A 24,397-nucleotide genomic window follows, 5' to 3' on the forward strand; every position below is an offset into this window, starting at 1 on the left:
TATTTCTAATATTAGTTTCTCTGGTTTTTCAGAACACATGTGCTCAGTTGAGCCTGATGCTTCACAGGTATCCGTTCCCAGCTTTTGTGATGAAGAACGGTTTTACGGGAAAACCCGGTTTTCCCAGGCCTGAATGTAGTAGCCAGGGATTGCTCAGCAGAATTGTGTGCATGACTAATCAGAATCATTGCTGCCCCTTATTTTAATACTGTAATAAGGCTTCTTTGTGATTCTAATTATATCCGCTAAGCTCAATTGCAGGCGGCACACAGATTAAGCAAGAAGGGGACAGGCTCAGTTTAGAAGCCTCTGGGGATTTGGTTCTCTTAAATAACAGGTCAGCCTCTTTCTGCTGACATGCAAAATGAGAATTTTGTATTCCGGTAACCATTATTGTTGAAGATGTAAGTTTGTAAAAAAAATATTATTATTTTTTTAGCCCTTCTTATTTCTGAGTGTATTTTTGCATAATCGAGCACCAGATCTATAAACACCTCTCCCCCCCTCCAGAGTTAGGTCTTTTGGACTGTTCCATTGACAAGGTAGTCCGAAAGTCAGCAACGCCCGATTAGCACAGATGTTCATGGGAGCTCTGAGTAAATCTTTAGTCAAAGGATTCAATATTTGAAACTGCGGAAAGTACTTTATAACATGGCATATATTTTTATCTAGGAAATCTTAGATGGGCTGTCTCAGGTTCTGATAGAGGGTATGTACCTATGCTTGTGATACAGTCACATGGGAAAGACTGAGAGTTAAGGAAGTAAGTATAAATACTTTCCATGGAACTGTTGTAAATTATTAGCCACGCAGGTGGGTTGTTTGTTGTTGTTGTTGTTGTTGTTGTTGTTGTATATTTAGATGCTCAAAAAGAGAATAAATATTTTTATTTTTTAGCTATCTCTTCATTTTTTTGGTATTTGTTTAATGGAAATGTCTGGATTGATACTAGATTCCAGGTTAAGGGGAGTAAACATCAGTCTTATCTCTTGATATAAAATCACTCTAGAAGGAGGTTTTTTTTTGTTTTTGTTTTTTATAGCAAACAATTCATTGGTGTGTTTTTTCTTCCCGCTTGAAAAAATGATTTTTATCTTCCTGACAAATGAGCTGATGCAACTCTTTGTAGCAAGGGGAATGAGTGTGTTTGACTTGTTTGAAGCCTGTTGAGTTCAGAAGAAACTCCCCGTGGTTAGTTTTCTAGGTTCCCTGCTATTCTCTTAACCCAGCGTGCTAGTTGTAATGTTTCAGGTGCTTCCTGTATAAAATAGAACAATGATTACGTTATGAAATCAGAATACCAATGTCCCTTAAGCAGGTCAGTCTCCCTGCTATCTTGGTACAAGATCACTCGGGGAAAGAGGCTGTTTTTATGGTGAACCAGTCATATGCTGTTCTGAGACTCATCCACAGAGACTCAGGGGATTAAAGCAAAACAATAAGCTGGGGAACTGGCAGGAGGCTGTTGCTAATTGCTATACTGCCAGTGATTTAAAGCAGGAATTAAAGATTTGTTCTTTAAACAGTTTTCCTTTTAAATGTGCATACCTAAAACAGAGGGAAACTGCTTTAAAACGTTGGTGTGGAACGGCAAACCCTTGTTTAAGGAACCATTTGATGCCTAGCATATATATCAGGGGTCAGCGAACTTTTTCAGCAGGGGGCTGGTCTATTGTCTGTCAGACCTTGTGAGGGCCGGACTATATTTTGAAAAAAAAATTATGAACGAATTCCTATGCCCCACAAATAACCCAGAGATGCATTTTAAACAAAAGCACACATTCTACTCATGTAAAAACACCAGGCAGGCCCCACAAACAACCCAGAGATACATTTTAAATAAAAGGACACATTCTACTCATGTAAAAACACGCTGATTCCTGGACTGTCCACGGGTCGGATTTAGAAGGCGATTGGGCCGGATCTGGCCCCCGGGCCTTAGTTTGCCTACCCATGATATATATAATGAGTTTCTAAGACTGATGGGGACTGCCTGCATCAGCATGTAGCTTCTGCACAGTATGGGTCTTATGTGCAAATGTTATTAACATTTGATACAATTCCAGGTGCATTTTTAAAAAATAATAATAATGATGATGATTATTGCATTTATATCCCACCTTTCCTCCAAGGAGCTCCAGGTGGTGTACAGTAGTACCTCAGGTTACATACGCTTTAGGTTACATACGCTTCAGGTTACAGACTCCGCTAACCCAGAAATAGTGCTTCAAGTTAAGAACTTTGCTTCAGGATGAGAATAGAAATTGTGCTCTGGCGGCGCGGCGGCAGCGGGAGGCCCCATTAGCTAAAGTGGTGTTTCAGGTGAAGAACAGTTTCAGGTTAAGAACAGACCTCCGGAACAAATTAAGTACTTAACCCGAGGTACCACTGTATATAGTTCCCTCCATTTTATCCTCACAACAACCCTGTGAGGTAGGTTAGACTGAGAGACTGTGACTGGCCCAGGGTCACCCAGTGAGCTTCATGGTCTAGAAGGTACGAGAAAACTAGTCTCCCAGGTCCTAGTCTGCTACTTTGTTCAGGTGTTCAGTTCAGGTGTGTGGTGTTCACCATATGGTTTTATGTTGATAGTGCACCCTTTTTATTTAACCACGTGACTTACTAAATGAATTATTATAGGGAGATGCTATAGCTCCATGCTATAGTTCTGTGCAAGTGCGGCCAATGCAGTGCCCTCCAGATCTTGATGGACTACAACTCCCATGAGCCCCAGCTTATCCGGCCAATCATCAGGAATGATGGAAATTGTGATCCATCAACACCTGGAGGGCACCACATTAGCTAGTCCTGTTTAGCTTCAAAGGGGGTGGGGGTTACATAGAAAAAATGATTCTATCCTTAAAGAGATACAAGCCTCCTCAGAGAGGAGGACAACCAGTTTCCTCAGAGTACTAACCCAGTCATGTTGCTTCAGCTTCCCTTTTTAGGTAAAGCTGAAGTTTAGTGAAAAGTATAATTTATAGCTTCATCTTCCAAGAATATCTTCAAGAAACAGAATTCAAGAAACACATTCAAATAATTAAACTAACAAAGTGTTTGGCTTAAATCAGAGGAAGATAAACCTTGCTGTAAGAGCAATGAAACATTACATCTTTCTTGGGGGCTCTCGGTAGAAGGGTAAACTTGATCCCGTAAACACAGCTATGAATCTCCTTTTTGTATCATAATAAGACAAACATGAGGCATCAGTAGGCTGCCCATCTGTCAAGGTGTTTTATTGCCATCTGTAGCAGTAAGGCTACAGGTCCGTTGCTGCTAAAATGCACACACATTTAAGAGACCAATAGCCGCTTGGCTGTGTTTTGCCCTTGCACTCAATTAAGCAGAGATGGAAAGAAGCATCTGTGATGCTGTTCCACAGTTAATTCTCCCAGTACTTTTGCCACCATAAGTTCATGTGACATGGTATTTTTTCTAGCACTGGAGAAGGGGATGATGGGGAGCAAATATATTGGTTAGAGTACACATATCCTGAGTCTCCAGGACTAGATACCAATTAAGGACCTCAATTTGACTGGAGGTACATGGAGTTCATATTTGTTTTCAAATTAGCAGAGAACTTGACTTCCATGGTGAAAATATAATTGATCTAACAGTGTGTGGTTGCATTAAAAGGAGCAGCAAATTTGGAGTAATTAAATTGGTTGCCGAAATCTTATTGATTGAAGAGAGTAGATATAGCTGAATCAGAAAGGAATCAGAAAGGAAACTGCTGAGATGGACCATGCTTGAGACTTCTGCCTCAAAGTTCTTGCTCTTAACCACCAAACAAATTCTGAAAGAGCAAGAACTTTGAGGCAGAAGTCTCAAGCATGGTCCATCAGCAGTTTCCTGGGTGACTTTGGGCAGGCCGCCATTTCCCAAAACGGGCCTTACCATCTATAATCAGGCAGCAGTGGTACTGACTTTTTTCCGTGGGGTTTTGTTCAAAGGATTATGGAGAGAATGCTCATGAAGTACTTGGAACAGTTAAGGAAAGTACAGCGGTGTTGTTGTGTGATGAAGCAAATAGTTCTTCACTGTATACCAGCGAAAAGGAACAGGCAGCATGAAATGTTTCTTGAAGGGATGATAATGTCATCTCTTACCGGCCTAGACTGTGTTACAAGAACTTGATAAAATTGCATAAGTGATAAAATTGCATAAGTGTTGGTGATTGGGAAAATTCCCAGATCAAGAATCCCAAGAATGACCAAGACGCCTTTTAGTCATGCATGGCTCAGTAATGGGTCCTGATGTGTCAATTCTTATCCCGTGGGAAATTGTTCCACTTTTTACCTGAGACTTCAGAAGTCGAAAAAATGCAGAACTGGAATCATTTGATAACACATTTCATTCATGCGTTATATGTGGCTGTAATGCCACTGCATTTTCAGTTGATTATTTTGAATCCTCAATTGCATGTTTTCTTGGCAGCAGGTAAGGTCCTAAGACGCACCATAGAATAATACTTTTGTTGGTACAGTGGTACCTCGGGTTAAGTACTTAATTCGTTCCGGAGGGCCATACTTAACCTGAAACTGTTCTTAACCTGAAGCACCACTTTAGCTAATGGGGCCTCCTGCTGCTGCAGCACCACTGGAGCACAATTTCTGTTCTCATCCTGAAGCAAAGTTCTTAACCTGAAGCACTATTTCTGGGTTAGCGGAGTCTGTAACCTGAAGCGTATGTAACCCGAGGTACCACTGTATATGCTTGATGGTGATGCATCCGAACTTGGGACAGTTATTGTGAAGAGCATGCAGGGTAGTAGCTTGAAGATAAAAAGCAACAGATTTTGTCAGTGTGGAATTACCATACAGGAAGAGTAGCATCATAATGTAATTCTGTCTGAATCAGTGAGGAGTTAGATCAGCAGAGAGACATTTCAGTCTAGAAAGACTTAGAGACTGATTTGTTCTTATCTCCTCATTTTCTAGCTGGCATTTCTTTCTTTTCAAAGTGGTACTGATTTTGCAGAGGAGGTGGCCAGTAGAGGGAGGAATTTTGCTCTAAATGTGAACAGCAAGCAATTGCTGTCATCTTATAAAAAGAGGGTGGGAATGCTTTTCTTGAATAAAAGAACGATGAGTTGAAAATTCTCGTTCCTTGTCAGCATGTATTTTCTTTTCTAAATTTATCATCCCATCAGTAAGTTCATATCGAGTTTGTGTCACAGCACGAAACTGCTGTGTGAGATGAAAATAAATCTGAGCAGCAATGTTACCAAATCTCTTGGAATTGGTAAATATCCTAGCAAAAATGTTAAGTGGCAGCTGTCATATGCCAGGCTTAGTCACAACTCTAAGTCCCATTGAAAGCAGTGGCACATATTTTAGATTTTAGCTGGGTCTCATTGCAAATTGTGAGCTTAAAAAAACAAAACAACCACCACCTTTTGAATACAGTACAAACATACACAGATATACAGTGGGTGATGTCCAACTAATTCATACCAGAGTAAACCCAATGAAATCAATAGATTTAAGTAATACTTTGAATATGACTTAGGTCAGTATCATCCAATACTATATGAGCACAAACATAACATACAAGCATACAGCTATGTATTTCAGGGGAAAGGAGCATAAACTTATTGTTCAAAACATTGGCCACTTTCTCAAAAACAAAATATCTGTAGAATGACATTGTCACATAAGTATATCGTGATTGATAGATAGATAGATAGATAGATGATAGATAGATGATAGATAGATAGATAGATAGATAGATGATAGATAGATAGATGATAGATAGATAGATAGATAGATGATAGATAGATAGATAGATGATAGATATTCCATTGTGTGTGTGTACCACCTGCCATTTAAAATATCCAGGTACATACATCTACAGGGTGAGTCTTTTAAAAGAGGCCCCATGGAACATGTGTACTCTGTATCCACGGACTCACCCTGTGTGTGTGTGTGTGTGTGTGTGTGTGTGTGTGTATACATATATATATATATATATATATATATATATATATATATATATATATTGCTGACCCTCACCAACTTACGTTATAAGAAATACCTTCATAAATTCTCTTTGTGATATTGTTTATTTTATTTACTGTTTATTTTTCAAGACTGTTTATTGTTTATTTTTCAAAACTGAAACATGTTTTAGGAGGCCAGTGGGTGGGTTCGAAAGTCATCCCGCAAAGCAACTGGTTATATTTGTTGTCCAGTTCTATTTTGGTAGTAGTATGTCATTAAATTTGCAACTATTGCTGGTGGGTTGGTGGGATTGTGTATGTGTGTGTCTGTGTGTTTGTTGAGGGGACAAGAATATATAATACCTGTATCTAATTCCTGTTTATTTTGTTTCACTCCGTTTATGTGCATAATACACTTCGGGACATTATGCAAATAATGCTTATAACTATACAAATGCATGTGTAGATGCCATAGTGAAGGCACTCTCTTTAAGTGTAGTCAGGAACTGAGCTTCTAGCTTTCTGTGTCAGAGAACTCCGCTATGTTTCAGCTCTTATAATACTGGGGTGGGGTAGGGTGGGGGGAGAAATAGATTTCACTGAAAGTGTTAATAAAGATAACCTCATGCAGTAAAAATTTGAAGACTTGCTATGAAGCGTGATCTCCTCGGTGTAAAAAATACGCCGAAATATTTTCTTTCATTGTCTTGTCCCCTCAAATCTTAACTTTAGTTTTCCTTCTCTCGGACAACTTCATAGGTGTATCATATCTGTTTAGGGTTAGGAACACGAAGGAAGGCTGTTATTACTATTGCTGTTGGTAACAGAGTTTCTTTCTGGGTTTAGGTGCTCTCATTCTGTCACTTACAGTTAATACAGCAGAATTGTAGGAAATACTAACCACTCTAGTCGCCTGCAAAGTATTTCACTCTAGCAGTATAATTTTTGTTAATATCTTGCTCTTGCTCTTTTCAGACTTCTTTCTGTTTGCACCAAGGGATTTGGGATTAATTTCTGTGTTGGATAGCCTATTTATAGTGGTCTAAAATGCAAGGAGGAATCAATGATTGAAGGGGTCTTTTCAATTTAAAAAGCAACAGCGCTGCAATTCGGCTCTTCTCAGTAACTAGCATGTTGGCATGATACAATAATGTAAACCAATCCTCTCCTATATAGCAGCCTATAGCAGTGTACTAACAAAACTGAAAGCATTCACATAGTATTTCAGAAACATGCAGTGTGGGGTTTTTTTGTTATTTAAAACAATCCAAAATTCATCCACAGAAAGAAGCAAAACCCCAAATCTCTCTTCTCTATTTTGCTTTGTTTCTATCCCCATGGTTTTCAAATGGGTTTAGGCAAATTTCTCTTTCTAGTGGGCTTTATGCTACTCTAGTGTTCCTCTGCAGACTGGCATGACCATGTTCTCTGTCTTTCCTTGCTCACAATCACGGAATGAGAGCATGGACTGTCAGTCAGCTTGCTTTTTTCTTTTCTTTCTAATGTGGGGTGAGACTCACTATGGAAAAGTCTGAGAATTTCTGGTCTACTGTGTTCCTCCTCTGCTTCCCTGACGGCTCAGGAAGATGAATTTGGTGGTGGATATTGTAACACAGAAAATGCCGTCTGAAAGTGATGTTCATGTGGCCAGGAGCTATCTTACGAAGATCTTGAGAAGCTCCATGAGGTATGGTGTTGGTTTCACAAAGACAGCATTCCCTATCCCTTCTCCTAATAGAAAAACCCTTCTCAGTAATCCATTCTGAAATCCTCCATTCCCACTTCCATTTCTCCATGATAAGCATCTGGCCATGTAGTCATTTTGTAGTCTCATGTCTCATTCACATTATGTACAAACCATTCTGGTTCCATGCCTATGTATTAAGCAAACAACAAACAAATAAACAGTTTGTGGTTAAACTGCCATCCTACCAATTATCACTTATCAGAAAGTAAGTTCCATTGAATTTCAAAGGGGCTTCTAAATAGACATGCATGGGATTCCACTGTGAGGCTACTGTTTTTAAACTAGACAATTGCATGATTCATCAGCTAACTGTGGAGACAGCCGCAACAATTATCATTGAATTTGTGGGATTAGATTTGCATGTGCAGAACTCCATGATAGCATTAAGTTGGCAGCATTGTGTGGGAGGTTGGATTTATGAAGGACTTAGACATGTGTGGTTTTTTTAGAAATGGCATTGCTCTTACAGAATAGCATGTCCACACAGGCTATTCAACCTCATGCAACTGCTACAGTGTTGGTTCCCACACATGCCAAGCTGTGTGAAACCCTGAAGCAATTAGCCTTCAAGCCATTTAGCTAAAATGGACAACTATTGCTTCTGCATATTGGATTCTGATGCTGGCTTCTTTATGGACATGGGTTGAGAGACAACCACCGTGTGAAAACAGGCCCCGTGGTCCTTTGTGACAGATTCCACAACAGAACTGTCAAGTGACCGGAGCAGGTAGCTGGTCTTGAACCTCCCTCCCTGCCTCTCCTCCTTCTACATGCCCAACAAAGCTTTGCAACCAAGTGCCTAAAACTGGTGGAACACTGTTGGCTCCCAGGTTTTTAGGAGGCCATTGGGCAAGATGCCATTGAAGAACTCCCTGCCGCTGTCACCACTAGCCATTTGCTTGGCTTCTCCCTGTGAGCCCACTCTCTACTTCGGCTCACAAGGAGAGGACGGGGCTCCTTCTCTAAACTATTGTCACTTTTTGCATGCTTGAAAAGGGGTGTAGTAAGCAGGCAACAGCAGTAAGCAGGAGCAAGGTGGGATGGTTGCTTCAGGCCCCTGCTGGTGTATCGACCTCCTAAGGTGCTTGTCAGTGATGTTGACCCCTGAATTGGATGCTGTGCTGTTTCAGGCAGGCAGGTGCAGGACAGTTTGATAACTTTCTCCATTTACTGGATGAGAAGATGGCAATAGGGAATGGCAAGGTTGACAGGGAGGCCTAAGGCTCGCTTCTCAAACCAACGCTTGATAGCCCAGGAAGCTTTTGTGCCAGTTGACTGGCAAAACTGGGCAGCACTACTGAGAAATGTGAGGAGCACCCTCTGTTTTTTTTTTTTTTACATTACGTTTTCTCTCTTAATGAACAGGTATTTGAATCTGGATCAGAGTTCCTGGCCATTGTCACTGAACCACACCTACTCTGGTTTCAAAAATGAGAGTTGCTCAAACACAAAATTCCTCATTTCTGTACTTCCATGCAATTATACAAGACTTAATTGTTATAGACGGTATGCGTCTATATTATAAGGGATTTCACAGATAATCAGTAAGTGCTTTTATCTGCCTCGCAGAGGTGAAACATTCCAGGCTTTGACTCACTGTCTGTATTTCAAGTGCTTAAAAAAAAAAAAAAGCACCTGGATTCTTTTCAAAGGTGATTTCCTAGAGCAGCAGACACTGCTCTGTAACCTGAGCCTACTTACTGTGTTTGTTAATTAGGTCTGAGGTTGATTGCTTAAAAAATATATATGCAGTAAATGCCTATGTTTTTCCTTTCTCGTTCCAGAAAGAATGATCTAGCCTGCAGGCCCCACTCCTGGCATGCGACCAAATTCACGGAGAGTCACCCTGAGACAGCCACGTCACGACTCTCCTCAACCAATCCCTGTGCTTCCTGGCACTCTCGGTATCATGCAAGGTGAGTTCCTGTTTAAAATTAACATACATCCAGCTCCAACGGTAAGAAAATAATTGCTTGCCTCGGTTTGTTCCTTATCTTAAAATGGCCAGCAACCGCACAGTTTTATTTTAAGTTTGTCGTTGTGCACGAAGGGAGTTGTGTAATGAGGGAACTTAGATATAACATTATGCAGCTAAGTAAATAGAGTGAACTACAGGTTCTTCCGGCAGGTTTTCTTTTCTTTTCTCTCGGTGCATCAGTTTTCAGGTGTGTAAAAGCCCCTTAAAAGTACTAAAACGCAATGGAAGGAGTAAGAAACCAAATCTCCTATTCCAAAGCAAGTATTTAAGAGGAAAACACACTCTGTGTATGCCTAAAGAATTGTCATGCAATTGCTTTCTCTAATTACATCTCTGCTTGCTATGTAACAATTAATAAGAATTGGGTAGGGCACATCGTCGCCTGTTCAGTCGCTGAATGTTTCTCAGTAATGAGTTGTATGAGAACTATTTTGGGGATATTAAAAAAAAATATTACATCTTAGTTCAGGTGGTAAAATGTCTCTCTGTAATCCAGGTATACCATGATCTGGTTACAAGCTCTCACAAAGCGTTCCTTTAGCCACAGACCTTGCATTCCATTTGCTTCTTTGTTTTGGTGGCATGTAAAACATGTCTCAGAATATGCAGACTTTTAATTTACCAAAAAAACAAAAAACAAAACTGGGAAAAGTATACTTGCCATTCATGGCCCTAAAGTGGAACTTGATTCGGTTTTATTGGAGTACTAAGTAATGTAATCTTAAATGTTTCATGCTAGGTTTACTTTTAAAAAGAAGAGCATTAAGTGGCCTTTAGACATTTGCTACCATTTACTGCTTGTGTTCATAATACAAATTCAAACTTTCAAAATAAAGCTGCTTAGTTGTTTTGAACACTTAACCCGCCCCTATGGTTCTATAGATCTTGTTGTCCAGTATGCTGGATGGCTTCAGAAACAGTTTCCTCTGTGCCTAATCACAGATTTTATTTTATTTTTAAAAATGCTTTTGTTACATACTCTTCAAATGCTCTCATTGACACGTATTACAAAGTAGAATGAAAACTTGTCATGGATTTTATATTCACAGATGGGTCCTGGCTGCATGGGAACTTCTGCTTGTTTTGACTTTCCTTAGGGACAACCTGGGAGTAGGGAGATAAATGTGGAGAGATCACTAAGCCCATGCCAAGGGTTCCCTGTTAGGGCCTGGGGCAATGGAGACTCCACTGGGCATTCTGTTGGACTCATACGCTATGCAGATTATACTAGTATATATAAAGTATACACACACACACGCCCCTTCATCAAAAGGTCACAGGACAGTTTACAGCTCAGTGGCAAAAACACCAAAATGCAAACACATAACATAATATTTCCCAACTCTTACATTCTGTGATTCTATACAACAAGCACATAACCAATACATAATAAGCAGCAGTGTCAAAATACTCACAATGGAATAAATTCCACAATTCAATCCTTGTGAAAAACAAGAGTCTAATAACTTATTTTCTGCTTGTCTCATATACAGCTATAAGGCAGAATACATATTTAACAGCAGATGTATTATTAAAAATAGGGGTGGGGGAAAGGGCAGCAGCATATGTAAAGCACAGAAACAGTGTACTTTGATTTTATAATATTTGCATTTTGATTTTATAATGTTTGCATTTTTGTAATATTATCTAGTATGGCTGTTTCTACCAGCAGAGAGTATGGGTTTTGTTGGTGCTATATTGACGAAAGCCCTTTTCATATTTTGCTGCAGCTCCTCTTCCCATGATCTGTCAAGCTCATGGGACCAGTCAAATCTCCATCGCACCTCAGACCAGTTCAGTTCTGCTGGAAGCATGGACAGCTGGGATCACACACCCCAGGTGTATCAATATGGGCAGATGTCTTCTGCGAAGTCCAACAGTAGTATTGACCACTTGGGGAATCCCAGCAAAAGGGATTCTGCCTACGGCTCTTTCTCTACTAGCTCTAGCACACCTGACCACACATTGACCAGTGCAGATGCTGCCTCAGTTGAGAATGCCGGGTACAAGGTGGGTCACTGGGAAACCCCAAAATCAGGAAATAGCAAGGCTGCCTCATATCTAAGTGATAATGGAGGATTAGATGAGAAAACTACCTGCTTTGCACCTCAAGCGCCACAGTATGAAAACAACAGGAGCCCCCGGCTGGAAGATCATTCTGATTCAAAGTATTCTGGGTCCGGAAGATCAAATTTTGGTCCTGTGTGGTATGTCCCAGAGAAGAAAAAGTCGCCCTCCCCTCCACCACCACCACCACCTCTTCGTAGTGATAGCTTTGCTGCCACCAAAAGTCACGAGCGAGCCCATGCTGCTCCTTATTCAGAGGGTATTCAGAGCACCCAGCACTTTGACGTCCAGCACAGGCTGCAAGCCAAGAGTGATTGGAGTGCCGAAACTGTAGAGCAACAGAAGAGAGATGCCAGAGCTGTCGACAGGGCCTCCGAAGGTAGGCAGAGCACCAAACCAGTCTACAGATCCGATCTCAGTCTGGATTGTGGTTTGTCTTCTGCCGGGGACAGGGTCAACAACAACATCATAGGAAATTTCAGCAGGCTGCAATCGTCTCTGTCCAGCACGGACGTTCGATTTGCACAGTCCACTTATGGCCACCATCACCAGCGCCAGTACAGTGATGAAAGCACTTTCTTTCGCAACGCAAAAGTCTCTGCGTCACCTAAAGAGCAGCGGCACCTCTCCACTTATGCTGGCATTCAAGAAAGGCCCACTGACAAACGTAGCTGTCATCCAAACCACGCCAGGATACTTGATAGTACTGCTTCTGCTGCCACTTCTTCTGACGTGAGTGCTGAGGAGAAAATGGACAACACAGGGCTAAACCGCTATTACTGTGTGACAGTGAAACAGCCTGTTCAGGGAAACTCGAGACCACTACTCAAAGATGAATGTCGGAATACTGGCATAGGGAACCACGCTTCCTCTGGACCACAGGAGAGTCCTGCTATGACTACAATGATCCAAAGTCCCAAATACTGTCTACCTCAGCAGCCTGTTGAGCCTTCTCTAGATGTATGTGAAAAGAGCAGCCATTACATAGTTAATAAAGGAGAGGATGTTAGAACAATTGTAATGGAAGACTCTAGAAAGGTAAGTTTCACTGAAAAGCCAGTGCACGCCAAGAACTTTGAGGAGAACCATGATAGTTACTGTGAGCGGGAATATGGGCGGGAATGTGCCTTAGTGTCCACCAGTAAAGCTCCCGCAAAAGATTTCAAGTGGAGTCAAGAAGAGAGCTACAAAATTTCTCCTCAGAAGACCCCAATGTTGCACTCTTTAGCTCAGGAAGGGAAAAGCCAGGCTGATCCTGCTGCCGAAGCGGAGATTACTAAGCAGCCTGCATTTGATGCTAACCTGGGCAAAAACGCACGAAGGAGTGATCGTTTTGCTACCACACTGAGAAACGAGATCCAGATGAAAAGAGCAAAGTTACAGAAAAGCAAAAGCACAGCTGTTTTAGCGGGGTCAAGTGAGACCGAAGAGTATGCTGAGAACTGGAAACCCGATTCAGCAGAAAAGATAAACTCCTCATCAGAAAGTTCTTTTACTAATGTATACAAGGACAATCTGAAAGAGGCCCAGGCCAGGGTCTTGAAGGCCACCTCTTTCCAGCGAAGGGACCTGGAGCCCAGTTCTGCAGATTATCTTCCAGACCGGAAGACAAATAATTATAACTCTTCTCCACTGGCTCTTGTCTCTGAAGACGAGGCAGGCTTTCTTGGGGCTAGGCAGTCTTCTAAACAGACTTCACCTGGTAGTAACATTCACCACGTTTCTCGCATTGGAGCTAGGAAGAGGTTCACAACGGAACAAAAATTGAAATCTTATTCTGAGCCCGAGAAGATAAATGAAGTGGGGGTGTCAGATGATGACTACCGGCCACGCCGTCGTCCAACTACTTCTGAGGAAGCTTTGGGTTCTTTTGCAGATAGGTGGAAGTTCTTTGAAGAAACGAGCAAGCCTGCCTACCAAAAATCTTCACAAAGACATGCACCTTATGGTCGGCCAGAAGTACAGACTCCTAATGATCCTCATACCAATTCTTACGAAAGTGAGATTGAAGGGTCATGGTATGAAAGGAGGATGAGGTCAGCTTCTTTTGGAGTTGAGAATTTGGTTGGTGCACGCAGTAGACCCAAAGAAAGTGTCCATTACAGTGGCCGCAAAGCAAAATCTGGACAATCTCCTAGGTTGGAAACTTTCGCAGAATACCAGGCATCATGGAAGGAGCAGAGGAAACCTATGGAAACTCGGAACTCTGGAAGATACCATTCAGCTGACAACATCCTTGATGCTGGCCATGAGCAGCTTGAGAAATCTCCATATACACATGAACGGTCCAGGTCATCCCCTTCCGCAGATTTCTACAAACAGGTAAAGGGCACTTTTACTCCTATCCTTAAATGTTTTGCCTTGGAGAGAACAAAATGTTTTAAGACCAAGAGATTAACAGGACCAACTGACAGTAATCTAGGAGATTCATGATTGCTTTTCATTTTCATTTAATTTTACAGCCTGCTGTACGCTTACAAACATACCGAGGGGTCTACAAATATCAGCTTGGCTTACCAGCCAAACAGGAATTGTATTGATAGGCGTTATCTACTTTTTCACAGAATTCCTCACCAAAGGTTTCTGATTAATATCAGTCTTGGAATAAGAGGACAGATCATCTTGCTAGTCTATAACTGGTCACAGAACAGGAACCAAAGGGTAGGGCTAAATGGACAGTACTTCAGATAGGGGAAAGTGAGCAGCAGGATCCTTCAAGGACCTGTATTTTGACTGGTACTATTTAATTCATTAATAAATGATCTGGAGTCAAGGGTGAGCATTGCGGTAGCCAGGATGACTCCAGATTATTCAGGACGGTAAAGTGCCAGGCAAATTAAATAGGCCCAAAAGAATTTCTCTAAGCTTTGCTTTTGGGCAACAAAATGGCACATGAAGCTCAATGTTAAGTATGTAGTCTTAGGCAAATCGGAACAGACATGACCTTACTTCACAGACAATGAACTGGCAGGCCTAATTTAACTGTTAATGGTGTATAACTTAATGAAAACAATTGCAGTAGCAGTGAAAATTCCATAGTAGAGACAATTTAGGTCCATTATCATGACGAGTTGATGAGAATCTATGCATGGCCATTTTTGGAATATGGTGTATAGTTCTGGGCATTCTGTCTTAGAAAGGGTATTGCAGAACTGGAAAAGCTGCGGATAAGGGCAACCGTAACAATCAAGGAGTCAGTGCACCTTTCCTGCAAGGAAAAGCTAAAGAGTTTGTGACTTTTTAGTCCAGGAAAACTATGACTGATTTGGGAGTAATGACAGAGGTATATAAGATTATGCATAATGTGAGAACTTTTTCTCCTCCAGTAATACAAAAAAATGGGGTTGCACAATTAAATTATTAAACAGCAGATTCTGAACAAGCAAGGCAGCGTCAGCAATACTGGGCTGTATGGGCCAGTGGTCTAACTATGTACCAGCTTTTATGTTCCTTTGGTGGCAGATGACAGTATATGCAACCCTAGAACACAGACAGGTAAACAAGCAGCTGATGTTGCATAGCTGATATTTTTAGGACCAGCAATAGTGTTGCCAGGATGGATATTGTAAGGGAGTGTTCCTTTAAGAGCACCTCCCACGTCTACTTTAGTTGGTTAGGCCCAAACAGGAAGCAGGGCTAGAAGCAAAGTGAGAAAGTAGCTAAAGGACAGAAAGCCTGTTGTACATAGTCCTTTAATAAAGTTGTTTCCTGTTTGGCTCCTCAGACCTGCTCATCAGTTTAACAGAGAATTTTCCAGATATAGAGACAGCTTGATATCTGGGTTGGTTTGAGGGTCTACTCCTTGTTTGTGAGTGTTCATATATGGTCTGCTGTTGCTGATTAGTAGCTGGTTTAGATTGGCTGAGAATGCTATCTGTGGACAAGGACATACCATTCCAGGCCTTTGAGAGGGAAGTATCTGGAATGGACTGTAGCTCATCAATGAGGATAATGGGAATGTGTTTAGCTGGGAACTAGGTGACAGGTGGTGGTGTCATTTTTTATTATGGATCTGTCTTGGAGCAGATGTAGTTGTAGCATAGGATGTAGCTGTGGACAGTAGACATTTGGTATGTTCTGTGTGGAAGCTGTAAGCGCACAGATACATGTAGCTGGCAATAGCTTTCTTGTACAAGGTGTCTTGTACACCCATCTTTTGCAAGTTTGATTATTTAGCATTTTTAAGATAATTAAGTTCTAAAAGCTCCATGTCTTAACTACTTTTAAAAGAGATGTCATATATGTATATATATATATATATATATATATATATATATATATACACCCTCTTTCCTGTGTGCATGTGCCAAAACACACCCATTTGTGCACGCGCACAGTTCTTGAGAGTCCTAAAATGCTTGCAAGTGGCAAGTTTTTGCCAAAGTGAAAAAAAAGTTGTTCCTTTCTAGAGCAGTCAGATGAATTAGTAACTTGAGTACAAGGATTGTAAAGCCAACTGAGAGGTTGCATGGAATATACTATTGTGCTTTAAGCCAAATCAGCATAAGAGTGGATACATTATGGACTCTAAACAAACCCACAAATGAAGGGGTGTGTAATAATATATTTTTCTGCAGACTGAAACTTGATGATTTGGTGCTTTACTATGTTATGAAACCATTTTTCAGGAAGCATCAGCTGAAGCAAGGAGACATGCAGAAAATAAAAGGGAAGACGAACATCTTACTTGCTCTCCAGCAAGATCTGGTGAAAGGAGCTGCGATTTAAGGTAAGCAGTTTTATGTGTTTCTGTGTGCAGGGCTTATTGGCATATACTGCAGAATATGGTTAGCTTAATTTTATCCAGCAGGAGTTGAAACTATTAAAAGAACTTGCTTTTAATAGTCTTTTTGTTTTTGCTTTTAATATTCTTCATCTATGTGATATGCCTTTATTTCTCAAGGATAAAGAAAATCACTATTAAATATGCAACTTCTGTTAATAGTAATACTACAGAGGTAATTCTCAGATATTTCTTGCATATATGTTAGAGCTGTTTACATCCACATAAGACTTTAGGCTACATTCCTAATCCCATTTACCTGGCAATAAATCCTATTGAATTCAACAGGACTAATTTCTGGATAGACGTGGTTAGGATTGCTTGTAGGTGCCTTTGAGCCTCTCACATACTATTCCTGGGGGAGTGTTAACTCTTTTATCACATGTTTTGTCTGTTTATATCGCACCTTTTTCCATTATGGAATCCTTGGTAGTATGTTGGTGGTCCTCAGGAGGTTTCCAGGCATTGACCCAGACTCAGACCTACTTAGATTCAGCAAGGTGATAGCCTCGTGCCTCCAGACCATGCCTTGGGGGAGAGAGAGAAACCTATAGAATGTACTTTGTAGCCAATGTAGGTTTGGCACTGAATTGTATTTCTGGGGAATGCATTAAGTGCTTTCAGCGAAAGTGCTTTTAAGAATGGAACAATGGATAGTTCATTCATAAGAGGAGGTGCCTGATTGTTTTTGTTTTCTTTACTGGGTCAGGTTATTCATTTTGGCTTAAAACATTGGCATGGGCAGCCTTGTGTCACTTGATCCCTTCGCATACAAGGAGCTTTGACTATGTCCTGTTGATGGACAGGACAGAAATTGCTTAGTAGGCTTGGAGATTTGTGTGTGTGTGTGTGTGTGTGTGTGTGTGTGTGCATTTCAGCTAATTGTTGCTATCTGAGAAGACTAAAAGTAGGTTATTCCAGGGAGACGAGTTTGAGAACTGTTGTCACAGCCCTTGGAAAGTGGCCCCATTTTTGTCATTTTTAGCACACATAAGTGCACAAAAGTGTTTTGCTGCTCTTCACTATGGCATTATGGCCACCACAGCATGTTGGAGCAAAATAGGAAGCACAGGCAGATTTGGTATTGGAAATGTGCCTCAGAGCATGGCTGCATACTTGGATATACTGGAAGAATGAAAAACTGAAAGAAACCAAAATTGACGTACTCACCCATCCCTAGCTTAGGGTCTGTTTGACCTAGTTGTAGCCGCTGCATGAAAGAAACAGCAGCAAACTGAGGAAACTGTGACCAGACACAAAAAAACATGGGATATAATGGAAGTCAAGGTCTTTTTCAGGGACCTTTTATATATGCATACATGTGCACTGAAAGCATATTTTTAAAATCCTGAAATGGGTTGCACGTTTAACATTCTGATGCAGTACTTTATTATAAGTTTTATTTTTTAATAAACCCGTTCCTTTGGCTGTACAGTACTGTTTTAAATTCTGAACTTTAAATTGTTATAACCCATCCCGGCGGCTGCTGCTGCTGCTGCTGCTGAAGGATGGGTAATTTAATAGTAATAGCCATTGATAAAATACATATGGGACATTGGTGTTCTTAGTTGTTTAGTGTAGGACTGCTTTTACTGCTTCCACACCCATTTCAGTGAGCCTAAAAGAGAGACACCAAATCTTCTAAAATCAAGCTTTCTTTCAACATTTGGCACGTAACTGTTTAGTGACCACCTAATTGAAAAAATATGTAGTTTGTTCACAGTATTTTTTTAGAAGTGGGGCTTAAATATACAAGACTGAAGTCTACCTACTTTAATATAATGAAATTTCTACACATACTGAAGTCACTTTAACATGTACATTTTTAAAAAAAGAAACAAAGCTAATTTTTTTCTGTATTTGGCCCACGTTTGAAGGACATTTTTCGTTCATCTGTAGAAAAGTGGTATTGACATGCTAGATTGGAACTTGTCCATTGTAATCTGGAAGTGTGCATGGGAAACCAAAAGCTCTCAGTCTATGAAATATTAACAGACTTCGAGGGAACATGGACATTTTATGTTTACATTTACCTTTTTATCAGTAAGCGACAAATCGTTAATTTATATGACATAAGAGTCCTGGAACCAGCAGTGTTATTTGTTTTGTTATATTTACACTGTGATTAATGCAAAGCATGGAAATCTCTCTGGCTTCTGAGAAAAAAAATCTAGTTTGTTGTGCAGCCCTGCCATGCCGCCACAGGCAGGTTGCAGCAGCGAGGTGGCAAGTTTGTGCATATATGTATTGGCGAAGTTCTTGGAGAGAAAGATTATCAGTTGGGCTCAGGCTAGTCAAAGAAGTCACTAAAAGGGTGTACATTTGTAACATGTTTCTGGTTTATGCTATCATAACCCTCTCCATACAAAGTAGCAGAGGTGAACTGAGTTGTGGTCATGCCTGTGGCCAAGGTCATATGACCCACTTTGCAAGAGCAAGAACTATGATCTGCTTTATTTACAAGTTTTTAAGTTAAATAAAAATAAAACTTACTGCAACTTCATTAATAATAAGATTTCATTTATCTTATATGGATTAGAAGTTGTTTGCAAGTCTGTATTCTTAAACTTCAAAATTGCACTGCCAAACTGAGAGATGGAACATTTCAGTCCTTAATTTAAATAATAATAATAATAATAATAATAATAATAATAATATCTTCTCCCACCCACCCCCATTTTTCATGTTGCCAAGTAAATAATGCAGGGTAACTTATCTTACCCAATGTGTGAATAGTTAGAAGAAATTTATCAAGCTGTTCAATAGAAATTATATGAAGGGCACACAAGGTGGCCACTTCTTAACCTGCTTTTTTACTTTTACCATTTCTGACTATCCTCATGACTTAAGAATGCTGGTTCGGCAGATTTGCCAGAATGCTTTATAAGTAAACATATAAGTAAATAATTTTCTTTCATAAAACATAAAATTACATTGTGTGGTGTATGTACATACAATTTGTGACTAAGGTTGCAACCTAGAAACCCAGGCTTCAATGAAGTGACTTCCTAGACCACGCTGGGATGCTTTCCAGAGGAGAGTGTTTGTTGCCCTCATGTTCTCTGCTCAGCATCCCATTGGCAACTGGTTGGCTACTGTAGGAAAGAGCATGCTGGACCGCACAGGCCTTTGGTGTGATCCACCAGGGCTCTTCTTACAAGGAACAATCTTGTGCATCGTTTCTGACCCTGTTCACACACCATGCTTTCATCAGACATATATCTGGTGGCACTGAACTGCTTGCATATCCCTTTCTTTCTGGTGAATGGCTAAGAATGGTTTGTAGCCTCAAAGGTTATTGCAAACCATCTTTTTTGCTTTGTTTTTAAAGATACACAGAATGTTTATTTGTGCCACAAATATGAGCAAACCCTTTAGTTCCTGTAAACCTACTGAAGGTCTTAAATTTGACAGCAGGGGCACTTTACTAAGATTGTGCACAGATATCCCCCTCACCCTGAGATGTGAAGCCATTGTTTCTGGCATTACACATGTTCAATTTTTTTTGTGCCTCTCTCATCTTTGGTCAAACTGGTTGTGTCTGTGTGCAAGATAGCTTCCACTGTTGTTGTTTTTTTGCCAAACCCAAAAAGTGTGAAGGTGTAATTTGCAGGGCAGTGTGTGAGATTTTGAAGGCAATTATAAAAGATACCTTCCTTGTACCTGTCACAATTAGGCAATAATTAAGCAAGCACAAGAATATGTTTTCTGCAGGTTCCACGCCTATTGTTTATGACACTAGAATGCTTAATAATAATAAAAACAACGAAACTCACAACAGTGCATTTGCAAAATTCTTTTTTGAGGGGTTAAAAAAAACAACAAAGCTTTGAAGTCTACAACCTTTTCTGCCGAAGGTCAATAATTTCTGGTGATGTAACGTATAAAACAAGCTGAGCCTTCTGTCACTGAGGTTAAAGTTGACAGTGCTTGTATGAACTTGTCAGTCACATGAGAAGGCAAAAACAAGCCAGCTGTTGTGAGGCATGGCTTTGAAAACCATCTGTATGTCAGCGAGTGAAACAGAGGCTGGGGCAGATTCCATTCACTGTTCCTCACTGGGATGCATTTGCAAGGATGCAGCCTTCCTGAATTCATCTGAGTAGCAGCAAAATGTTTATAGATTCTGGTAAGTTAACAAATCTTAGTTCTCCGGTAGCACGTAGGTCTATAAAGTACTGCATTGACTCTTCATTAGTAAGTTCAAAGCTTATTTTTGTTGCTGTCGCTGCAGCGCTCAGTATTCCTTTTGTTCTTCTAGAATGCAATCCTGACCACAGAGTTATGTGTGGGTAAATCCCACTAAAATCAATGGAACTTCTCTCCATATAATCGTAGGCAGGATTGCAGCCCTTGCCTTTACGTGCAAGATGTGTTTGCCCATCCCTGCCTGCAGAAAGTACTATAAAAGATTACAGTGGGTGAGGCACTGCCCTGATATAGTACTTTTGTTTTTAATGTATCTTCTAGTTCCCGGTTATTATTATTATCGTTATTTAAAGGAACACTGTGACAGAGGAACTCTTTCACTGCAGCAAGAGGCATTGGGCTGTGTGTGCAGTTTGTGGCTGCTTTTGTTTTCACAGTTAGCATAATGCAGTCTGGAATTAGAAGGCAGCGCTTTTCAAAAAACGTTTGTTTTCTGGTGTGAGCCTCGTAGCCTGTCCATCCCTCATTTATGTGGCTTCAAGCCTGTCTTGCTGCTGCTGCTGCTGCTGCTGCTGCTGCTGCTGCTGCTGCTGCTGCTGCTGCTGCTGCGTGATGTGAGATCTCCATACTTACAGCTTTTTGAGCAGAATTGTCACTGCGTGGTGCAGGTTCAGATGGAGATTGCTATTTATTTTTGCTGAAGCATCTGGAAAGATGAGGCTTAGTATACGGAAGCATTGGCTGGGGTTTCTGAAAGCAATTGGTGAGTAAAAACAAAAAAACCAAAACCCTAGTTGGAATGAAAAACTGATATTGAAAGGTGTGCCTGCTTTGTTAACTGATGAAAATAGGTCAGGGGGGTGGGGGAGAACTGGATGGATTTATTTTTGCTTCCTGTTCTTTAGCCCTGTGCAGAATCAGCTATTAGTAAAACACGTAATTTTATTTTTTCTCTTATACTGTCTTATTTACTAGTGTTTAGCTGTTGGTGTAGTGTTGGTATTTTTTTAACGTTTAATACCAGTATGCCTTGCTTTGAGACTTCAAAAGAGGGGGTTAATCTCTACCTCGCACGCACACACAAAACAATCTTTTTTTAAGGACTAAGTGCAAGGAATGCAAATGATTTTTGTATCAACCCTTTTGCAGCAATGCGAAGTATTCTTTTCTTTTGTTCCAATAGTGATTGCCATTTATAGAATGTGATTTGACTCCTTTTAAGTGGGTTGCCTTTTTGCAGCTGGTTTAGAATCTGCTGCAAGAGCCTGGCAATGTATCGTCGTGGCTTAGTTCGCTGAAATAAAATCCTTTTGGAAACCATTTCCAGAAGGGTAGCTGTGTTGGTTTGCTGCCGCAGAAAGAACAAAGAGTCTTGTTTCACCTTAAAGATAAACACATTTATTACAACATAAGCTTTCATGGACGGCTTTCTACTTCCTTAGATATATGAAGTGCTATCCTGTTACAGGTATATATGCGGTTATGAACAGTGAGGTCAGAGGAAAATGAATAATTAGGAATTCAAGAGTGGTAGGTCTGCAAAATAGTTGTTGATAACACAGGTATCCTGGCATTGGTAAGCCAAGTAACACGCATAATATGATTTTTAAAAAAAATCAGCCCACAAGCCGTAGCATAGCATTGACCCTTTTGATGTATTGTAATTCGGTAGTTTCATGTTGCCTTCTCACTTTGAAGTTCCTTTGCTCCAGGATGGACACTCTAAGGCTACTTTCACAGTGTCCTGGGAGAGGGCAATGTTTTTGAATACTGGTTTTGAACTTTGCCATTTAAAAAAAGAAGTTTCAGCCCATTTATTATTTTGCATAGCAACTGGCCTATTTGCCCTAAATAGAATGTAGAAGGGTATCACCGGTAGATGGTGGTATATGTCACATTGGAACATGAGCAGCTGAAGAAGCCAAGAAATTTCAATTTTCCCCCGTACCATTTTACCAGCTTATGATGCAGTACGGCAAGTACAATCTTTAAATCAGGAATGGGGAAGCTGGATGACCCTCCAGATGCTGTTAACCTCTAGTTCCCATCTGCTCTACCTATTGGCCCTGCTAGCTAAGCTGGTGGGAGTCGGAGCCTTGCTCTCAAATAAGTGACTTGTTCAAATCTGAATGAGATTGAATTTGAGTGTCATTTATAGTGTAAATATTAGGTAGCAGTTATACTATTTCTCATGACCTAAATTATATATGCATCTTAGACTTATAGTGATACTGCATCCAATAGGCCTTTTTCAGGGCCATGGAAATATATTTTAAAATATCCGAATATATTTTACAGGGCTTATAGCGTGTGATCTCTGTAATATGTTTGCACTTGCATTTTTCCTCTCTCTCCCACCCCCCTTATATCTCTCAGGAAGTCCTTGGATATGTCTTCACGTGTTCCAGTACTTTTAATTTGCTTGTTCTGTGAGCAGATCCTTCTTTATATTTAGTTGTACACACAGAGAGAGATATAGAATTGGTTATATAGATATGCATTGTTTGCAACACACAACTTAGATCATAGAATTGTAGAGTTGGAAGGGATCCATAGGGTTCAGCCCGCTGCAGTGCACTTCTGGGCGCTGTTCCTAGCCTAGGAAAGGGGAGGGAGACTCTTTTACCCCTGCAGAAGTAAATGTGCCATTTTGTAAGGCTTGCCTGCTCAAATAACAAACCAAAATAAAGAGACAATATCTCTGTAAACCACAAGGCAAAACACAAAAGTCAAGGTGATCAAACAGTAAATAATAATGCTGTATTTATTGTTCATAATAAATATTTCAAATGCAGCCATTGGCATTATAACCATCAGCTTTTGTCAACACATAGGCTGGAAAATATAGTGTTATTATATATAGTTTGTTCACCTTGGATTTTTGTGTTTTACATTACTGCTCAAATGGTAATAACGAAGAGTGGCGTTCAGCTGCATTTATCTCATTGAAAGCAGAGCAGACCCATTGAAATTTCTGAAACTCGCTGGTGACAACTTTGGGTGGCATTCAAGTAAATTTCACTCAGAGTAAATTAATGGATCTAAAATAGTCATTTAAATGTAAAATGCATTTCTCTGCCTTTTTGTTGCATATGTATCATTATCTGTTTCAGACTGTTATAGATTTATAACAGGCCCATGTTTGATTTGCGCTGCCTTCAGCACACATCTGATCATAACCTGCTTTGTAGATTATAATGCTACGCAAGTCGGACCCATAACAAATACTGCAGCAGAGACTGTTCCTGTTCAGTGTTTGTCAATCAGCCATGCCCTTCTCCAAACCAAGCCATTTCTTTCTGCCTCCCACCCAGTTTTCAATTCTCCCTCCCAGGAATCAGCATTCCAATGGCCCTTAAGGATGCACAGTCTTCATTGGCTGTTAGTACAAAGAAACCATTGAGAAAAGCCCATCTTCCCACAAACCTCCAGGTTACCCCGAGCCTGCCGATACATCCCTCTTGAGCACGGGTGGTGCCATTTTGGCTACGTTTGTGCAAAGACTTAAATGGGGGAAAGAGGGAATGATGACAACTTGCTTATGATTATAGGTAAGCATTAACCAAGTTCATGAGGATAGGCTTTGTTCTAGCTTGTTACAAGCATTCTTTTTCCACCACAGTATATTTATACTGTGTGGGTGTGGTATAGCCTGGGGCTAAAAAGAACCCTGTGCCCTGATGTTGTAGCCAAAACTTCTCCCTGGTTTTTCAAGGATCAGAGATGTTTTGT

At 40.5% G+C, this 24,397-nt stretch overlaps 1 protein-coding gene across 10 annotated transcripts in view; it reads left to right on the top strand.

The window, feature by feature from the left end:
• SHROOM2 (shroom family member 2) overlaps positions 1–24,397 on the top strand; it is a 115,165-nt gene that overhangs the window by 65,570 nt on the left and 25,198 nt on the right. For 3 of the 10 annotated variants that reach the window (XM_083612087.1, XM_083612088.1, XM_083612089.1), the window contains exons 3-6: positions 7,524–7,628; positions 9,473–9,604; positions 11,397–14,055; positions 16,362–16,462. In XM_083612087.1, coding sequence (XP_083468213.1) covers positions 7,524–7,628; positions 9,473–9,604; positions 11,397–14,055; positions 16,362–16,462 — 2,997 coding nt within the window. Of the gene's footprint in view, positions 1–7,523; positions 7,629–9,472; positions 9,605–11,396; positions 14,056–16,361; positions 16,463–20,466; positions 20,646–20,957; positions 21,429–24,397 lie in introns of those variants that run through there. The other 7 variants (XR_014547731.1, XM_083612090.1, XM_083612091.1 and 4 more) reach the window with 4 other exon arrangements.

The sequence above is a fragment of the Podarcis filfolensis genome, assembly GCF_964270895.1.
Source record: "Podarcis filfolensis genome assembly, chromosome: 4".
NCBI classification, from domain to species: Eukaryota; Metazoa; Chordata; class Lepidosauria; order Squamata; family Lacertidae; genus Podarcis; species Podarcis filfolensis.